The following is a 13,374-nucleotide window of genomic DNA, read 5'->3' as shown; positions in this document are numbered from 1 at the left end:
TGGACTTGAAAGCTGAACAGGATTTGCATATTGAGTCACTGAATTGGGAAAGCAACTATTTTTGAAGTCAAAAGGTCAAAGGTCAATTCAAGGTCAAACTTCAAAAAGCATTTTCATCTGAAACGTCGTCCATTTTCATCCGATTAACTTGAAAATTAAAGAGCAACTGCATAGTCCCTCACTGAATTGGAAAACCAACTATCTTTGAGGTCAAAGGTCAATTTAAGGTCAAACTTCTAAAATCAATTTTCTTCAGAAATATCACCAATTTTCATTCTGCTAACTTGAAAATTAAACAGCAATTACATAGTGCATCATTGAATTGGGAAAACGACTATTTTTGAGGTCCAAAGGTCAACTTAAGGTCACACTTCTAAAATCATCAATTTTCATCTGAAATATCGTCAGTTTTCATCTGATTACACTGAGTATTACAGAGCGATTGCATAGTGTATCACTGAATTGGGAAAGCAGCCATTTTTAGGTCAAAAGGTCAAAGGTCAAAGTTCAATTTGAAAAAATAATCAATTTTCATCCGATTGACTTGACAATTGATTAAGGTCATTAATTTTAATCGTAATGAAATGGACACGTTGATGTAGCCATAGCAACTTTTATTTTGAGGGGAGGGGTAGATTTTGCAAGTATCATGCCTTGCACAACACCTTTCTTGTTTTATTTATTTAATTGTTACATAAGCTTTGTGCAGCAGATTTTTCTTTTGTTTTTAGTGAAATTAATGATTTAAAAAGTTGTATCTGTGCTTGGGTTCTACTTGAGTGAGGGGCACCGTAATGTGATCAGGAACGTATCTCTGTTAATTCTGTGCTGCCTTTACCGAAGGTGGACAGAGGTTGGTTTTCACCCCTGTTTGTTTGTCTGTCAGTCTGTGAGCAGGATATCTCAAAAAGTTATGGACGGAGCCAGACAAAACTTGGGGGACGAGTTGGGTAGATGACAAGAACAAGCCAATTTGACTTTGGTGAAAATCCGGATGCGGTTACTAGAATTTCTAAAGTGATTCTTCACCATTGAGAGATCGGGCCAAAAACAATACCTCCCACGACATCTCAAAAAGTTGTGGACGGGTTCTGACTAAACTTGGGGGATGAGTTGGGTCGGTAACAAGAACAAGCCAATTCGATTTTGGTTCAGGTCTAGATCCAGATCCGTCCTATCAGTGGGATACAAAACATAAACTGTTCAGCTTGGTGGGGGTATGCGCTCTACCGAGTGTCGTTCTAGTTTGTTTCCTTTCCTCTCCATGTTGTACTTGTTTCACAGGCAATTTGACCTGCGTGAGAACAACAGCCGCTCACAGGTGCTCATCGATTTGACAGCCTACTGCGGCTCCCAAGTTGAAGCCAAATGCCTCGCTATTAATCCCCGGGACAACAGTTGCCTCGCAGTCGGTGCCAACGACCCCTACATGAGGCTTTATGACCTTCGAATGATCCACAATCACGGGTAAGATGTGGAATTGGTGAGTGGAGCGGAGACGGGAATTCTACAGTGAGCTTGCAAAAGTGATTATTGATCCTTTGCTCTTCACTTCTGGCTGAAATCTCTTCCTTGCAGTTGCATTAGTGCATCATTTGCTAATCGTGTCCCCAACATTCCTACAGGAAGGTAGCGAGGCTCAACTCACCCAGTGGTTCACAGTACCCCGATACAGTATGCAGCCTTCTTCCCGAATCTGCGATCCAGTACTTCATAGCTGGTATGGAAGGCAGTAATTTGGCACTTGCTTGTTTTGGTATTGTCATCCTTGCAGCTCAGCCTTTGTTGATGTTGCATTGTTTGGCAGATGTATCTAACAAGGTCACATGGTAGAATAATGTTTGGTTTGACCAAACACACCAATACATAGTCTTCTCCGAACGCCCTTTGGTTCCGTTTGGATATATCCCTTGGCACAATTTTGGATGCAATTACGAGGTGTGTTCAAAAAGTATCCGACCTTTGCTCATAAAAAATACTCGTATCCAGATACAACAAACTTACACTAATCTCCTTCAAAGTAGTCCCCTTGGGCTGCCACACACTTCTCCCAACGGTTCTGCCAATGTCGGAAGCAGCGCTGGAACGCCTCTTTTGGGATGGCACACAGCTGGTCCGTCGCATTACGCATGATGTCTTCTCTGGACTGAAATCTGGTCCCTTTCAGGGGCATTTTCAGCTTGGAGAAAAGCCAGAAGTCACACGGAGCCATGTCGGGAGAGTAGGGAGCCTGTCCAAGCACAGGTGTGTTGTGTTTGGCCAAGAAACTCTATCAAATGTGAAGAATGGGCGGGTGCGTTATCGTGATGGAGCTGCCAATTGCCCGCTGCCCACAGGTCTGCCGTTTGCATCGCACAGCGTCACGAAGGCGACGCAGAACCTCTTGGTAATACTCCTTGGTGATGGTTGTTCCGTGTGGTGCGTACTCGTGATGAACCACGCCACTGGAGTCGAAGAAGATGGTCAGCATGACTTTGACATTGCTGCGGACCTGCCTTGCTTTTTTTTGCCTCGGGGATGTTGGATGCTTCCATTGTGATGACTGCAACTTGGTTTCTGGGTCGTACCCATAAACCCAGGACTCATCGCCAGTGATCACTGTGTTGAGGAAGCTGGGATCGCTGTTCACAGTCTCCAGCATGTCCTGTGCGATCTCCAAACGGAGTTGCTTCTGCTCAATCGTTAGCAGCTTTGGTACGAACTTCGCTGAGATTCTCCTGAAGCCCAAATCCTCCTTCATAATGGAATGAACGGATCCAATGCTGACGCCCACCTCGTCTGCAAGTTCTCTGATCGTGATTCGACGATCCTGCATCACCAGGGTCCTCAATTGGTCAATGACGATCTCATTTCGGGATGTTGAGGGCCTACCCGAACGTGCTTCACTCTCCACTGATGTGCGGCCATCTTTGAAGCGGTTGTACCACTCCTTTATCTGTGTGGTGCTCATTGCTTCGTCCCCGAAGGCCTGTTGAATCTTGCGGATCGTTTCCACTTGGGAATCGCCAAGCTTTACACAAAATTTGATGCAGTAGCCTTGTTCAAGTTTTTCCGTCATTTTGTCAAAAACGAAAATCCGACGGCGCTCACTTACACTTCCTCACTCATCGGCAGTCTGCCGTCGAATGACAGCTTCTGCAGGTGGGAAAAAATTCACGCGTGCACATTAGGATCGCCTACATACGTGCACCAATCAACGCCTCCCTAGCTTCATTTGTTTACGCACGACAAATTAAGGTCGCATACTTTTTGAACACACCTCGTATACGCAGAATTGTATAGGGTTAGCTCTGTTTTTTGTTTTTTTGGTGTGGGGGGGGGGGGGGGTGGGGGGCTGTTTTTATGCCTCCGTCGGCGAAGTCGCCGGAGGCATTATGTTTTCAGGTTGTCCGTCCAGCTGTCCGTCCGTCCGTGATAGGTTTTTGTTACCGCGATAACTTGAAAACGGCTGAAGGGATCTTCGTCAAACATGGTACAGGTATGTATAATGAGGTAAAGATGAAATGATTAAATTTTGGGGGCACGAGGTCAAAGGTCAGATGTCATGTTACGTAAAAATACCATTACTGCGATAACTTGTGAACCAGTGATGGGATTCTGACCAAATCTGGTACATGTATGTATAATGATGTTAAGATGAACGGATTAGATTTTGGGGTCAATAGGTCAAAGTTTGTAATATGTCTATAACTTGAGAATGGCTGAAGTGATCTAATTCAAACTTAGTACAGGCATGTATAATGTTGTAAATATTAAGTGATTAGCTTTTGGGGTCAAAGGCCAAAATCCACAATAGGTCTATAACTCGAGAATCGCTGGTCATCCAATTGAAATTTGGTACAGGTATGTATAATGATGTAAACATGAACTGATTAAATTTTGGGGTCAATAGGTCAAAGGTCAGAGGTTGTCAGGTAAAAATGTGCTAATTTGGGCACAGCTGAATGGATTTAAATCAAACTTGATGCAAGTACAGGGTGTCTCAAAATAGATGGAACCCATTAACATGATAATTTATTACTCAGACAAGAAACTCCAAAAAAAGATTACATTTCCTGGAAGCTGATATGATAACAATTAAAAAACTGAAGATTTGAGGTCTCTAGCTCAAAGGATACATTTATTAGAGCACATGTTCCAAATGACCGCCTTTGCGCCTTAGACACACTTGAAGCCGACGAGCGAAGTTGTCAATCACCCTGACACACTCTTCCTTCCTGATGGCATGAATCTTCTGGGTGATGGCCACTTTCAGTTCAGAAATGGATTGAGGACGATTCTCATACACGTGGTCCTTCAAGAACCCCCAGAGATAAAAATCTGGGGGGTTCAGATGGGGTGAATGCAGAGACCACTCGGGTTCGCGGCACCTGCTGATCAGCCGATCAGGGAATCGGTGGTCCAGCCACTCCATCGTGATGTTGGCTGTATGTGGAGTTGCCCCATCTTGTTGGAACCATTGCACATCTCGATTCACGCCACGACGTCTCCCAAGTCCCCTCCAGAACTTGTTGAGCACCACAATGTAACGCTCCTTTGTGACAGTGACCGCCTCCTCGTCTGCGTCTTCAAACCAAAACGGTCCGTTTATGCCATGTTTTGAGATGGCCACCCAGGCCGTGCATTTCACAGAGTGCAAGGGCCTCTGAAGCACCTCGTCTGGGGCTTGTGTGCCCCAGAACACATTGTTCTTGCTATTGACATGCCCACAGAGCAAGAAGTGTGCTTCGTCGCTGAACCAAACATCATCAAGAAAGTCAGGAACCTCTTCGATCTTGTTCATGAACCACCGGCACATCACAACACGTTTTGCCATGTCAGCTGGTGTGAGTTTATGCTTGATCTGGATCTTGTATGGGTACAGCTGAAGATCCTTGATCAAGATTCTTTGCACTGACGCACGTGAAAGACCCAGCTCTTGGCTACGTCTTCGGATGGACTTTTTCTGGCTCCTTCCGACAGAATGTTTGAGGCTTTTGTATGCAGTTTTGAGGCTTTTGTATGCAGTTTTGAGACTTTTGCATGCAGTTTTGAGGCTTTTGCATGCAGTTTTGAGGCTTTTGTATGCAGTTTTGAGGTTTTTGTATGCCGTTTTGAGGCTTTTGTATGCAGTTTTGAGGCTTTTGTATGCAGTTTTGAGGCTTTTGGATGCAGTTTTGAGGCTTTTGGACGCAGTTTTGAGGCTTTTGGATGCAGTTTTGAGGCTTTTGGATGCAGTTTTGAGGCTTTTGGATGCAGTTTTGAGGCTTTTGGATGCGGCTGAAGGAGATCTTCCGCAATTCACATTGTCAGGAGATCTTGCAGTCAGCTTCCTGCCAGAAATAAGTGTGTTTCTGCCTTCTTGTTGAGGTTGTTTACTGATCCAGTTGCTTGAAATTTGTGTGCCCAACGATAAATTTGGTTTTTCTGGGGATAGTTGTTGAAGTTGAACTTCCTGCGAAATTTTGCTTGCCGTTTTGAATGATTTCGTCTCCAAATAAGTAGTGACGCAAAATATTTTTTCCTCCTTTGTCCAAGGCATTTTGATTAATAATTATTAGTTGTTATGGTCTCCTCTCTTCAAATCTGAAAAAAAAAGAACAAGAACATTAATATTGGCAGAATTATTAGCAGTGACATGGGTTCCATGTATTTTGAGACACCCTGTATTATAATGATGTAATAATGTGGGTGGAGGCATATCAGTCGACATGACGTCAAAGAGTTCCGTTCTAGTTATTCCTATTTTAAAATCGCCTCCCCTTTGCAGGACACCTGCCATCCAAGCAGTCGGATTACCAGCGAAGATTTCGTACTCTTGCTGCAACTTACGTCACCTTCAGCCCTGATGGCACGGAGTTACTCGTGAATATGGGTGGCGAGCAGGTATGGCGTTTTAACTTCCATGCTTTACAAGAATCGTCATTGGAGGACAAAGTTGGGTTTGCTATATGGTTGGCTGATTGGTGATCCCAAATAAACCCCCTTCTTTTCTATTGCTGTACAAGTGGATTATGCATCACTAATGATGATTGTTGATTTCTTTACAGATTTACTTGTTTGACCTCTACGGCAGACAGAGACCTTACTGTTTCGTCATGCCTGCGTCATGTTCTGCCACCCTGTCGGGTGAGTGGCCCTCTTTGCCTTGACTAGCATCGAATAGTCACCAAGCACTTTGCTCCTCCTTTCCAAACACAAATTTGACCCATGTTCATTGTGTCCTCTTAGGTGAGGTACAGAATGGAAAGTCCACCAACAAAGTAACGAATGGCCTCTTGCTCTACACCAATGGCCTGAGGCTGCCGAGTGATGCGCAACCTTCTAAGTGCGTTTGACCACCACACACACTCCAAGGATGTTTCACTAAACGAGAATAGGTTATATCATTCTGTAAACTGTAAACTGGATGTACGGAGTATCGTTGAGAGAGGGGAAGAGAAATGATGAATTGCGAAAAATGATGGGAATAGAGCCTGTGATTGATGCTGTGAAGAGAAACAGGTTGAGATGGTTTGGTCATGTGTTGAGGAAGGATGAAAGTGACTGGTTAAGAGTGATGGAAATGAATGTAGAAGGAAGTAGAGGACGGGGAAGACAGAGAAAGACTTGGCTAAAGATGGTGGAAGAAGAAATGCGGACAAGGGGAGATGCAGAAAATAGGGGAAAATGGAGAAGATTGTCGTGGGGACCGCAAGGCTAACCCCCGCTCTAGCAGGGAAAATGGCCTTAAAATGCCTGTTGTTGTTGTGTATGCTAATTGTTCATGTCACACTAGATAATCTGCATTGTTGGTGGGCCCAGATTCTGTAGATGTTTTATTTTTGAAATTGCTTCTAAAATCCCACTATTTTAGTCGACGATCAAGAATATGTTGAATTCACTCATCAGGCCCAGATGGACTTTGGTCCTTCAATCAGAATGGCAAATCGGTTGACCTGGATCAGCTCGTGGGACGTATAGGACCACCTTTAGAGGCCATTTTTCCCTGCAGAGCAGAGGTTGGCCTTTTTCGAGCACCTTGGTCCCCTTTTTGAAGCAATGTTTTATGGCCGGATGCCCTTCCTGCCGCCAACCCTGTTAGTCGCCTCTTGCGACACACACAGGGAATTACCAGTGAACTGGTACTCAATTTGCCCACCTCGGAAGGATGACAGGCTGAGTCAACTCCCCTGGCGTTAATTCAGCTATCGACCAGGATTCGAACCCAGGATCCTAGGATCCCAAGCCGGCATCCTAACCGCTAAACCAACACCAGGGACGTAGGTTCTTCGGATATCCCGTGAGCTAACGACCAAACAAAAAGGCAATCTTAGTATGTTTGCTCCTTGTCAACCAGATTTGAACATTTTTGGTGGATAGTCGCAGATGGTTCATTGATGGTCTAAGGCTCCTCATGCCCAAAAACTTTCGTGATTGGTTCCAATTACAGCAGGGTGTGATTAAGAAAATGAAACCAATTTTAAAATCTCCGTGAAGTGTTCACTTGCTCTTATGCTCTTAATTATTGACACGTCGGTACTTCTTTTCTTACCCCGTGCACGCAAAACAAAGAGAGGGGTTAAACAATTGGTTCACGTCTGTCTGTCCGCAAACGTCAGCTTATGATCGAGGAAGAACTTTATTTCAATTTAATGTTACATTGTGAACAACTTGTAGTTTATCGGTACTTTGGCTCTGAATTTGTCCCGATCGCACGTGCGAAGAGAGGAGTGACAACAACAACAACATGCATTTTAAGGCCATTTTCCCTGCAAGAGCGGGGGTTAGCCTTACGGGCCCCATGACAATCTTCTCCATTTTCAAGAGAGGAGTGAGATAAAAAAAAAAAAAGTCAAAATGTCAAAAAAAATCAAACTAAATTGAAAATCATCCCAACCAGGAAACTTGCTGTTTTCACGGATGCTATAAAGGACAGAAACAGGCATGAATAACTAATGTAACATGTGAGGTAGATGTGGTGTAATAGCCACTGTGTCAACGGCGGTGAAACACGTTTTAATGCAATTTGTTCCTCACTTCTGTTGTTTCAACTCTTTATAATAGCAGAGCACCAAAGATGGCTTTGCACTCACTGGCTTCCTTCCTTCTGACCTCCATAGCCCTTCGTGTTCAGATCTTCCACCGGCAGTCGAGCAGCTAAAGCAGCAGGCCAACGAGGCATTTGCACGGCAGCAGTGGTCCAAGGCCATCGGTTTGTACAGTCGGGCCATCTTCTTGTCCCCTGGCAAGTCTGTCCTTCATGGTAACCGCGCCGCTGCCTTGATGAAGCGAAAATGGTAAGCTGTGGCCTCTGTTAACTTGGGCCTGTGTTTGGACAAGCAATCTTGAGTTGTCATATATTTTAAAACGGAATTTTACTGTATTTGTGGCTGATTGAGGAAGAAATGGTTTTCTGAAGAGGTGTGCAAGTTATTGATGCAAGTTAACTTGATTGCTTTGAACAAATTACCTTTCAGAATACCTTTTCTCAATGTGTCACCTCGACAGGTTCGCCGTTTTGTCTCCATTCAGTGTTCTTGAAAGTCTCGTCTTCTCCTTCGCCGACATTGTATTTTAACGTTTAATAGCAGAAGTTTCAAGCAATTCAAGAATTATCTGGTTATGCACAACAAAGCAGTTTCTCTAGAGTTTTGCAACTCCCACCCCTCGAGCCACTCGCGTCGTTTTCCCGTTCGATTCCAGACGGTCTTCCTTCATAAAGGAATCTGTTCTGCAGGGACGGTGATAAATACGCGGCTCTGCGCGATTGCCACACGGCTGTTTCGCTGAACCCTGCACACCTGAAGGCTCACTTCCGCCTGACTCGCTGCCTGTACGAGCTGAAGTACGTGAACGAGGCGCTGCTATGTCTCGACGAGTTTCGTACCCGCTTTCCGGAACAGGCGCAGAGCAGTGCTTGCGACGCTCTCGACCGCGACATCAAGGCGGCGCTTTATTCCCGCACGGAAAATGAACCTTGTAGCGGAGCAACGGGCGGAGGAGGAGATGACGATGATGGTGAGGCAGCTTTCAAATGCATATAATTGTGGAAATGGTGAGGATTATCTACCTTTTGTGACAATATCTGCAAGTACAATCCAGGACAAGTAAAATCCAATTTCAGTGTCCTTGTGTTGAATACTTCTCCCACCCCACCCCCCTTCCCATGCCTCCTCCCCCCAAGCCCTCTCCCTCCCACAGATCTCCCGATGTCCCTGCTCTCTCAAATGCTGTGTTTGTGTGCTTCCCCTTCTGTCCCCATCTTGTCTACCGCTCCCCTTATTATATGTTTTGTGTGTCTGTTTTATTTGTTTATGTGATAAATGTTAGCTCTTTCATGAGCCTCGATCCTGTATACAAAAACAAAACAACAAAAAAAAAACAGCTTGCTGGCAAACATGCAACTGACTTGAGCTATCCCGAGCTCTGGGTATGAATTAATGAATGAATGATCGTATTAAGGCCATTTTCCCCGCTAGAGCGGGGGTTAGCCTTGTGGACCCCATGACAATCATCGTTCCCTGTTTGAGGCAATGTTTTTATGGCCGGATGCTCTTCCTGACGCCAACCCTAAGTTGCCTCTTACGATGCGCAGGGATACGGTGCACCTATTCTAAATCGGGGTAAACACCGGGATCATTCATCCCAGCAAGCTTGTACTCAATTTGCCGACCTCAGAAGGATGACAGGCTGAGTCAACCCCCCTGGCGTTAATTCAGCGATCAACCGGGATTCAAACCCAGGATCCTAAGATCCCAAACCAGCACCCGAACCGCTAAGACAACACCAGGCTTTGAACACGGTATAGTGCACACAATAAGCTAATTATATTGTTCCCGATCAGATGATGAAAAGAATGTGCCCGGAGAACCAGTGAGGACGCGGGTTTTTTCTGATGAGGAGAAAGCTCTACGTGACAAGACGTACGACTACAAGCTGCGCTTTTGTGGACACTGCAACACCACAACAGATATCAAGGAAGCAAACTTCTTTGGCAGGTTAGTGTGAGCTTTTGCCCCGAACCACTTTGCCTGTACTCGTGCATTTCACCGTTCCATTACGTACTTTGAGTCGGTCTCGTGGGCGAGTCTTTCATGAATCTCGACGCGTATAAAGTACGGTGGGTAGCTACGATTGCCGTGTTTCTTCTTGCCCGACCGTCTCTCATGGTGCTCTTTTGTGGTGACAGTGCTGGGCAGTTTGTTGTGGCTGGCTCCGATGATGGTTCATTCTTCCTGTGGGACAAGTCCACCGCGAGCCTCCTTCACGTCCAGCGTGGCGACGACTCCATCGTGAACTGCTTGCAGCCCCATCCTTCGGCCTGCCTCCTTGCAACGAGCGGCATCGACCCTGTTGTGAGGCTTTGGTCCCCTCGCCCTCTCGTGAGTTCAGTCATATTTGTTTGATTTGTTTGCCTTTACAGATACTGCATTACGTCGTGTGACCTTCTCTGACTCACTTAGGAATAAAAGGTCGAATGAGGAAAAATAAGAAAGGAAAAAAAAAAGAAGGAAAAAAAATTTAAAAAGAAAAGAAAAAAATAAATAAAGAAGAAAATAAAGAAAGAAAAATAAGTAAAATAAAAGAAAGAAAAAGAAAGAAAATAAAAAATAAATAAAGAAAATAATAAAGGAAAAGAAATAAAGAAAAGAAAAAAAAATAAAATAAAGAAAGAAAGAAAAAAATAAAATAGAGAAAGAGAAAAAGAAATAAAAATAAAGAAAATAAAGAAATAAATAAAGAAAATAATAAAGGAATGAGTAAAAGGTTGAAAAGGAAATGAAAACTTTATTCAATTTGCATAATTTGAAGCTTGGAAGCAAATTTCCTTAGCCTCACACAATGCAGCTGGCAAGTTACTTCCAGTATGGACAAGCAGCAAGTAGCTCCCTTTAGCACGGTGTTGATGAGCTTTGATCGAAAGCAAATGATGTGGACCGGTCTCTGTTGATCATCTCTCAAACTCTCCTCCCAATCCCTGGCTTCTTGTGCCACAGTCCGGCTTTGAAAACGAGCGCCTCGTAGACGACACCGAGGCAGTCTGCACGGCCAACCAGCGGCGCATGAAGGCCGACCCTCTCGAGGTTATGCTTCTCAATATGGGATACCGCATCACGAGCCTGACGGGCTCTGAATTGGGTTCGGATGACGACATGGTTGCTGAACGCGAGGTTCACTGCCGCACGACTTGATGGGCCTTTTTCCCAGAATTAGCCAATCTTAATTCTTCCCCACCGCCTCTTTTTTTTTTTTGCTTGGCCTTGGCTGATTTTGTGTATTCCCCCAGAAGCTACACACTAATAGTTTTGGAAATCCGATTCAAATTTTTTCCATTCTTCAGTTGATATCGCATTTGCTGTTTTCCTAAATTATCTTCATACCACCAACTCTTTCAAAATTCAATTGTTGCTCGAATTTCAATCTCCCTTTCCCCAATTGGTGGACCCGAATGCATCGTTGTCCGGCTCCAAACCAGCCCAGCACTCAAACTTGTGTTGTAGTCCAAGCAAAATTTCCACAATGTGACGGTGCCCCATTTTCTGGTTTGCTGAAAATGTTGAAAACCGGAATACCCACTTGCTACATTGGAATGTCACTTCATTAGTCCTACTACCTACCCTTCCACCTCCACCCCCTCCCAAAAATGGGTTTCCTCTATACCCACGTCATTGAGACTCGTTTCATGATGGTTTCAAGCGAGCATCCTTTGACTCCATCACTGTTGCCACTTTGGCAAACACTATTCATGAACCTCGGTCCCAAGAACAGCTCTGACACCGGAGACCTCTCGGCATTTGTGGACCGAATCGATCACTTGTCATGACCTCACTGTTGTGGGGACATGGCCGGACCGCGGGCTCCCTTGACTGCCACTCTTGATACCCTTGCATGCGAGCATGGCAGCCATGTTTGGACCCTTTTTTTTTTTTTGGCTGGATACGGCGATCGAAGGTCAACATTGCAGTGAGACTGCGATTCGTTCGAACACCCAGAGTTACCTTTTCGTTTTCTCAACGTACGGTAAGCTATTGCACTGAGTTTGAGAATATTGCCTTTCCATGCAACTTTGCTTCATGCTCTAGGAACTTTGTGGGATGAGGCGGCGAGCTTGTACGATTGGCCATGACTTGTGCGCAAAGCAAAGGTGATGAAATTGCCGATTGGCCACACCCGTCGAGGGAAACCTGGTGATTGGCCGATGTGGCAGTGTTGCGCACACCATTCATACACACGTGCATGCATGCACACTCGTGACTAAATTAGTAGGAATTTATATTTATACTTGTGGCTTGGAATTCAAAAGAAATGAAAAATGTTTGCCAATCCAATAATTCTCTCTTGATTTTTTTATTTTTTATTTAAATTGCAACAGCAGAGTGTGATTTCCAAAATGTTTTCATCATCGTTATTTTTTTTTTTTGAGGGGCGGGAGCAATATTTTGGGGTGGGCGGATCTTGACGATGTTCAAGAAGTTTGCATTTCTCTGGCACTTGGTACTGGTGCTGAAATGAAACCCGTCGAGTGGGAAAGATCCATTTATTTGCCTTTCCGCATCTGGGAATGGAACATTTTCATTCGGCGGAAACTTTATTGCTATAATCGACGCGCTATTGACGTGGGTTTCGTTTCAGCAAAGGTTATTTGATTAGGCCCCGGCTTCAGTTTTTACCTTCACCAGGCTTTGAAGTTGAGGTTCCTTTTTGTTGTTGTTGTTGTTGTTTTCTGTCTGTCTCTCGTGCTGCATTTTTCATGTCGGCCTATCTGATGAAACGTTGTGCGAGCAATTTAAATAGGTTGTATCTTCATGTGGAAAAACAACTTTGGACAGCTCCAGTTGCCATAATGTTGCAATGATTATAAATGTTTTTTTGTTGTTGTTTGTTGTTTTGTTTTGTTACATTTTTATGTCAAACCGTCCGTCTGTGTTTGTAAAAAAGAAAAGAAAAAAAAGAGGAAAATTGCTGCTAGAGGCTTTGGGGTGTTGACAATGTTCAAAACTAATTTATAGGAACTCCTTAAAAGAAAAATATACTGGATGCAGGTTGAAGTTAATTTGTATTTTTGTGCTATTAATAAAAAGAAAACGTTTTGGTAATATCTTTACTTTTTCTGTTTTCCTTTTCTCCAATGGTGGGGTTGTTGCAGTTGGCTGTGACTAAATTACACAGGCCTGAGGTTACCTGTAAAGTTTGCTCTGGTAGCCAGTGACGTGTTGGGATAACACTCGCCTACGAGCTGTTAACCTCGGATATGAATCCCCGACCCATCTATAAACTGTCATCCTGGTGGTTCACAGGCAGGGCGATACATCCACGTGTGCACCTTAAACTGGGCGTCCCGTCTTCCAGGATTAGGTGGTGTTCATTAATGACCCTACGGTGTCCTATGCAAATTAAGAGGCGAGTTATCGA

The 13,374-nt window shown here is 44.4% G+C and overlaps 1 protein-coding gene across 2 annotated transcripts in view; it reads left to right on the top strand.

Annotated features, from left to right (window-relative positions):
* Window positions 1-13,066, top strand: part of WDTC1 (WD and tetratricopeptide repeats 1) — a 57,063-nt gene extending 43,997 nt beyond the window's left edge. For both annotated transcript variants that reach the window (XM_068135975.2, XM_068135976.2), the window contains exons 7-16: window positions 1,285-1,467; window positions 1,626-1,720; window positions 5,750-5,865; window positions 6,030-6,108; window positions 6,211-6,307; window positions 8,082-8,258; window positions 8,699-8,979; window positions 9,806-9,959; window positions 10,151-10,343; window positions 10,959-13,066. In XM_068135975.2, the coding sequence (XP_067992076.1) occupies window positions 1,285-1,467; window positions 1,626-1,720; window positions 5,750-5,865; window positions 6,030-6,108; window positions 6,211-6,307; window positions 8,082-8,258; window positions 8,699-8,979; window positions 9,806-9,959; window positions 10,151-10,343; window positions 10,959-11,153 (1,570 nt within the window). In that variant the 3' untranslated portion in view covers window positions 11,154-13,066. The remainder of the gene's footprint in view (window positions 1-1,284; window positions 1,468-1,625; window positions 1,721-5,749; window positions 5,866-6,029; window positions 6,109-6,210; window positions 6,308-8,081; window positions 8,259-8,698; window positions 8,980-9,805; window positions 9,960-10,150; window positions 10,344-10,958) is intronic.
* Window positions 13,067-13,374: the final 308 nt, after the last annotated feature.

The sequence above is a fragment of the Myxine glutinosa genome, chromosome 14 (assembly GCF_964187855.1).
Source record: "Myxine glutinosa chromosome 14, kmMyxGlut1.1, whole genome shotgun sequence".
In the NCBI taxonomy this organism is placed as follows: domain Eukaryota; kingdom Metazoa; phylum Chordata; class Myxini; order Myxiniformes; family Myxinidae; genus Myxine; species Myxine glutinosa.
This window is presented reverse-complemented; position numbering and strand designations above follow the sequence as displayed.